A 7,409-nucleotide genomic window follows, 5' to 3' on the forward strand; every position below is an offset into this window, starting at 1 on the left:
CGAACAAAACCCCAAATAACAAAAAGTATTGAAACTAATAAAAACATTTTCAATATGCATACATATGACTCCTCGGTTTTATAGGTACAAGCAGAGAGCGGGGTAATTTTTAATTAGGGAGGAGGGCTAATTATAAAGGTGTATCATAATTACTTCTCTTCTTTCAAATGTGTATCATGTATATCTGCACCGTTTCGCTAAGTTAAAATTGGGGGGAATCAGAAAACATGGAATGTCAGAAGGTTGAGCTCATGTGTCATCGTTAGTGGTACAATGAGGCGTGTTAATTACAGTTAATTATATCTACAATTAGTGTATATACACAACAAACCTGTCGGTGTGGTACAAAGCTTACCACCACCCTGAGGTAGGTACAGGCCAACCCCCGAGTCCTAATGAAGTCGAATGACAGCCACTGATTGGCTGAGACAGAAGTACGCTTATATCTACTGCGCACTCTCGCTCTCCCAGGCACTTGCTAATCAAAATCACCAATAATCTTGTTACCTTTCAGTTTTTGTGTTTTATTTTCCGCTGCATATTCTTTGATGAAATTAGCGAAGGAGAGACAAAGTTCTGGAGGCCTATCGGCTTCTGGTTGGTAAGTATTGGGAGGGCTCATGTATTCTTAAATTCCAGCTGATGAAGGGAGTCAACGCGAATAATTCTCGTATTCTCGAAAGTCTGCTAGAATCAGTAAAGCATCCGAGGGACCTGATGATTAAGGAGAGTTCTTCACGAAATATAGATAAGTTAACCAAACCAGAAACCAGAGCCTAAAGGAATCGAGACTATAATTTGTGTGAACCATCGTCAGACGGAGATGGACTAATTAACTCGGTATAAGACAAAAGAAAAATATCAGAAAATGTACTTCAGAGATTAACAAAGATTACAACAAAAATAGGTTGCCAATTATTACTTAATTCATTTCCAGAAAGGACTCGAAATAATCATTTAACGTGTTAAAATTGATTCAACCAAAAAAGAATACAATTTCAAATTACCTATATTTTCTGTTAAAAAAGAACAATTGGTTGTGTCATCTGCAGAAAAGTAAATTACGGGAAATTATTTTTCTAATCAAAACCATATACGGTATTTTACCGAATGACAGAATCGATGACGAAACGGTTAACAATATGGCGACCAACAATAAGAAAACCCTGGTGGGCCTGTACTGTCGAAACTGACGGAATTAACGATAATGTGACGGTAGTTTTTTCTCTGGATTCTAAACAATCGAAATGTCCCTTTCGATTCGACAGTGTTACGGGTTCCATTCATATTTCGGTCAGATAGAGACAGCGGATCTTCGTCAGCGGACAGTGTGTGTTGTACGGTTGTGAAATATGGGCTTATGACTGATTTGATATAAACATACCGAAAAGTTGTATGGAGAGAAAACAAAATCAGTTCAGATACACGAAAATTTTATGAGCATCGTTGATCCCTGAAGTCATTAAGATAAATAAAAATTTATATCTTAATTATGGTTTTTGTACAATAGATTGATAGGGGATGCTACTTATCAATGACGAGACCAAAAACCTGTATGAAGCAGATCTACAAAAAAGTGTATTTCCGTGATTCGACACAAATTGTTTAATACTTTGAAAGATGACCTGTTATTTATTCCATACATACATGGTTTTTTTCGACTTTGTGTTAATAGATATGCCAAACGATTAATTTTTGCTTTATACTGACGGCTTGTTGGTAGTATTGAGAGGCCCAAATAGCGAGCAGAGTGTCGGCCATGAAACCTCAGGTGAGGGGCCTCGATAGCTCAGTCGGTTAGAGTGCTGGCCATGTAACCTCAGGTGAGAGGGGACTATGATAGCCCAGTAGGTTAGAGGGCCGGACACGTAACCTCAGGTGAGGGGGCCTCGATAGCCCAGTCAGTTAGAGTGCTGGCCATGGCCACGTAACCTCAGGTGAGGGGGTCGCGATAGCTCAGTCGGTTAAAGTGTAGGCCAGGTAACCTCAGGTGAGCGGGCCGCGATAGCTCAGTCGGTTAAAGTGTAGGCCAGGTAACCTCAGGTGAGCGGGCCGCGATAGCTCAGTCGGTTAAAGTGTAGGCCAGGTAACCTCAGGTGAGCGGGCCGCGATAGCTCAGTCGGTTAAAGTGTAGGCCAGGTAACCTCAGGTGAGGGGGCCTTGATAGCTAAGTCGGTTGGAGCGTCGGCCACGTAACCTCAGGTAAGGGGGCCTTGATAGCTCAGTCGGTTAAAGTGTCGGCCATGTCACCTCAGGTGAGAGGGGACCGTGATAGCTAAGTCGGTTGGAGCGTCGGCCATGTAACCTCAGGTGAGGGGGCCTTGATAGCTCAGTCGGTTAAAGTGTCGGCCACGTAACCTCAGGTGAGGGGGCCTTGATAGCTCAGTCGGTTTGAGTGTCGGCCACGTAACCTCAGGTGAGGGGGTCGCTATAGCTCAGTAGGTTAGAGTGTCGGCCACGTAACCTCAGGTGAGGGGACCGTGATAGCTCAGTAGGTTAGAGTGCTGGCCACGTAACCTCAGGTGAGGGACTCATGATAGCTCAGTAGGTTAGAGTGTCGGCCACGTAACCTCAGGTGAGGGGGTCGCGATAGCTCAGTAGGTTAGAGTGCTGGCCACGTAACCTCAGGTGAGGGGACCGCGATAGTTCAGTCTATACCGTCATAGTCTTTTGGTTAGACACTTTACCCTAATTGCTTTGGATGTCATGCGACGTCCTCATGATTCCTCGGCAGACTCAGGCAAACAAACAAATAACAAACAAACAAAACAGGTACTACATGTATATGTATTTATAGAGGTTTTGTTCGGGTACAGATTACCTGGGTACGACAGTGAGGTCGAGTTGGGAAATTTTATGCCCGCCATCATTTCATATGTAATATTACGACATGAGAGAGTCAAATGTATAGAAAACGTAAACAAAGCAAACACCAAACAATTTTTACCAAGGTTCATTCTCAGACAAAACAATCGGTAGACCTAGACCCAAGTTAACTTAACACGTCAATTTGAGTATGTCGTTCAATATTAATCTCTCGTTCATCGATTTTTCTGTTCTTTACTCTGTCTTTCGTTTAAGGCATAAGTTACCAGGAACATGTTTTTTCCTTTGGATGAATCAGTTATTAAACAAAACGAAATAATTGTATTGCCGACTGTGTCTGTCAATTCTTCGCTATTTTGGATTATTGTGTACATTAATCAAATAATATCACAAAACTCAAGTCGTCATAATATAACAAAAATCACCAGTGTCTGTTACTGTCCTCCTCACTACTATAAATCAAGTATCCCCAGTTAGAATTCACATAAAAGCCAGTGGTTCGGTACAGAAACGGTCTATAACATGTTATACGTTTGTAAACAATCTAAAAACAGGCCTGTCTTTAGACTAGTGTCACTGCAGTATGTGGTAGACTGTGACATTTGTGACGTCCTTTACCGCCGATACAACATGGTCAATGTCATTTAGTGTTTACACAAAACACAAGCTAGGTCCTCATTAACCTGGTGATGAATACCTATACCGTCAGTGTAGAGGGAAACTGCATGATCTTCAATCCTTGGCGACATAGGCGGAGTCCGAACCAAGTGCACCACATGCCCCTTGTCATGCATATGGACCAGTTGGCGCCAAATGTTGATAGTCATACGTATTGGCTAGTTAACGCCAAAGGTTCCTGGTCATAAGTATGGACAAGTTCGCACCAAATGTCCCAGATGATATGAAACCAGTTTGCATCAAATGTTCATGGTCAGAGTATGAACCAGTTTACACCAAATGTTCATGGTCACACGTATAGGCAAGTTTGCATCAAAGGTCCCTGGTTTGATACATACGAACCAAGCGCATTCAAGATACCTGCCTGGATATGAATGTGGATGTTGTATCCAGGGTTACCATGGATTGAATGCGTCAAAATTAACCTGAACGAATACTCATGGATCAAATGTGTCCAAAGGTCCCCCACTCAATACGCATGGATCAAATGTGTCCAAAGGTCCCCCACTCAATACGCATGGAGCAAATGTGTCCAAAGGTCCCCCACTCAATACGCATGGAGCAAATGTGTCCAAAGGTACCCCACTCAATACGCATGGAGCAAATGTGTCCAAAGGTCCCCCACCCAATACGCATGGATCAAATGTGTCCAAAGGTCCCCCACTCAATACGCATGGAGCAAATGTGTCCAAAGGTCCCCCACTCAATACGCATGGAGCAAATGTGTCCAAAGGTCCCCCACTCAATACGCATGGAGCAAATGTGTCCAAAGGTCCCCCACTCAATACGCATGGAGCAAATGTGTCCAAAGGTCCCCCACTCAATACGCATGGAGCAAATGTGTCCAAAGGTCCCTCACTCAATACGCATGGGGCAAATGTGTCCAAAGATCCCGGATTCAATACATATGAATCAAAGGTGTCCAAAGGTCTATGTCTCAATACGCGTAGACAAATGATTCCAAAGCTCCTTAGCCAAAATACCCACAAATAGAATTTGCTAAAAGTCCCTGACAACCATTCATGAGCTAAGTTCCCCCAAGAGATTTTCTGTGAATACAGTATTACAGTGAATGACGTCGTTCTCGACTGTATTCACACCTATACCGATTGTATTCAATTATTGTCATGTTAGGTATCAGTTCCCGTTCCGGTCTCATTACTTTTCCAATTGACACCAGGCCTACACTAAAACACTAATCAGACTAACTGATTTTAAACTCTTTTCTGACATCAAATTGGCTGATAATCAGGACCAACTATTTACAATTAGCTATAAATGCATAGAGTGATCGGCCACAGGTTCGGCGAGCTATAATAACGCATACAAATCGCCTTAATCGAGAGTGTAACTGATAAGTACGTCGCCCGGGGTCCAACTCCTGACCATCTTCACACCTTTGGGAACATTACGCCTGGGGCTTCTTTTACCTAATTTTGCTTTCGTTATCAGAACAAATCAAAGATGTATTAGTTTGTCACGTGGGGCGCCATAAACTAAAATACACAATCACAGATGTTTGAGGACGTTCAACCAAACTATTGGTTTTACCAGACTGTAAATGTGTTGTAGCCCGTTATCAAGATACACGTACTCAAGGGATGAAACGAAACAGAACTGGCGAGATCTGACGAGATATGACGAGATCTGGCATATATCGTGTAGCAATTAGTTTGTGAGGATGCGAAACACATCAAATAGTGGGGCTGAATTTTCAGAAACCATTCCAGTTAAATTTGTTTTATTGGTAAATTTGTTTGAGTACACGTAGCTGGATGAAGCTGTTTATAGATTCCCGTATGTATACGTTCCCATGCTATGCAGTGTTTATTGTTCAGCACAGTTCAATACTTCATAAAAACTGTACACGGCGGTTGATGAACCTAGGAATAACGGCATCGCATGCATGTTGTCTGTACATATGAGCACAACTCGTACAAACTCTTAACAGCCTAATGACTGTTTAAAACGAGTCGGCACATATATACAACTACTTAAAATGGTACCTGCTATGCTGGCATCACGATCTTGTATCTACACCTTGAAATATATATAACTATTGTTTTTACAAAATTATACAAAAATCCAGTTACTTTCGAAAAATGGTGATTCCGCTTCGATTTGTCGTACGTTAACATTCGTGACAATATTTGTGAGAATTACAGGTTTATACTCGACTCCCTGATCGCGAAAATATAATCCTTGTAAATTCAATTTCCTGTAGGGGAGATATCATCGCAAAAAATTAGAACCGCGAATATTAACGTCTTGCTGTGCACTAGAGGTGACATGGGTGCCTTTTTCGTAAATGTAAATTCAAATTTAAACTGTCGTGTGTAATTCTGGCTGTAATACATAATATTGATGTGTTTCTGTGTGTCGACAGGGTCACCGAGGTCGTGTCTAACTCTACATTACAACACTACATTCGTCACATTCTCACTTTCTACATTTCACAATTTGCTTTTATTAAAACAAAGTTCCACAAGAGATGAGAGCACTATAACTCTCCCAATATCTGTACTGAAACATGGCTTTTAAGTACAGCGGAATTTAGTACATTGTGCGGGGTTAACAGGTACACACACACGGCTAATGGATCGCGTAGCCTTGACGTTTTCTGGTATTTTAAATGTTAAGTGCTATAGAGGAAAACACAATTGTAGATAGATAAAATGGGAAGCAACCTTTAGCAGGGAGTTCTACTGTTTCCTGTTACTGTCTCAAGACAACGGTGTAAGTATCGTCCTACACAAGCGAGTCGTCAAACGACAAAAGCAAATGGCGATGACTTAAAATTCTACATTTAGTGACGTCTACAGTGTCATTTGATTTAAAATTATTTAATTTTTCGTCGGTATTTTTTTTAGCTTGCGACTGTTTTTATATTATCTTCTCATCCAAGACTGCTGACGATTAACTGTTGTCGACAGTGATATCTATACGGTGTTCCCTTATGGCTTAAATCAGGTGTCGCAAAGGAATTATTCTAGAGTGATTGCTATGCATCAAACGGCAAAAAATACCTACCGGAAACGCCCGATTATTTCCGATCGAACACATATGTTAGTATTCCCAATAAGAATGAATTGCTATTGAATTCCTACCATCTGTGTTGATTGGTGTTAGTATGACGGAAATACACCCAAATTTTCTTTCGGGGACAACTACAAAGATTGTCATAATATGAGACCACAATACACTGAGCATTATTGTATAGAATGATGAGTTCACAAAGCTATACATTTAAATCATGTGTTACCCAACAATTGTGACATTGTAATATTCCGTATTTCGTTTTGCGTTTTCTAAACACTGTCACATTCTTACCATTCCGTATTCAGTATCGCGTTTTTCTAACCCTTTCACAATCCCCATCATTCCGTATTCCGCATCGCGTTTCTCTAACGCTCATGTTCTGTATCATTCCGTATTCCGTATCGCATTGTTTAACCCTATCATAATCCCCATCATTCCGTGTTCCGTATCGCGTCTTTCTAACCCTTTCACAATCCCAAACATTCCATATTCCGTGTCACGTTTTTCTAACGTTTATATTTTGTAACATTCCGTATATTCCGTATCGCGTTTTCCTCACGTTCATATTCCGTATCGTTCCGTATTCCGTACCGCGTTTTTCTAACGTTCATATTTTGTAACATTCCGTATTCCGTTGTTCCTTTCCTATGTCACCACATTATTGTTTCAAACAACATCGCTTTTATACTCGTTAAGAATGTCTACTAAAGGAATACGGGCACCACTTTCTGACGAAGTTTCCTAACGGTGTGTCTTTAAAACCTGTAAATGATAAACTCCTCGTCAGACGATATTTCCCCAGATGTACATTATAAACGTCTACTTTGACAGAGAGTCGGTACATCAAAGAGAATAGCCGAGTTGTA

The 7,409-nt window shown here is 41.2% G+C and overlaps 1 protein-coding gene across 1 annotated transcript; it reads left to right on the forward strand.

Annotated features, from left to right (window-relative positions):
• Positions 1-227: 227 nt before the first annotated feature.
• Positions 228-4,497, forward strand: LOC117339767 (formin-like protein 20). Its single transcript, XM_033901481.1, has 2 exons — positions 228-261; positions 3,965-4,497. The coding sequence occupies exons 1-2, from the start codon at positions 228-230 to the stop codon at positions 4,495-4,497; spliced, it is 567 nt and encodes a 188-aa protein (XP_033757372.1).
• The last annotated feature ends 2,912 nt before the right edge of the window (positions 4,498-7,409 follow it).

This window comes from Pecten maximus, chromosome 12 (assembly GCF_902652985.1).
Source record: "Pecten maximus chromosome 12, xPecMax1.1, whole genome shotgun sequence".
NCBI lineage: Eukaryota > Metazoa > Mollusca > Bivalvia > Pectinida > Pectinidae > Pecten > Pecten maximus.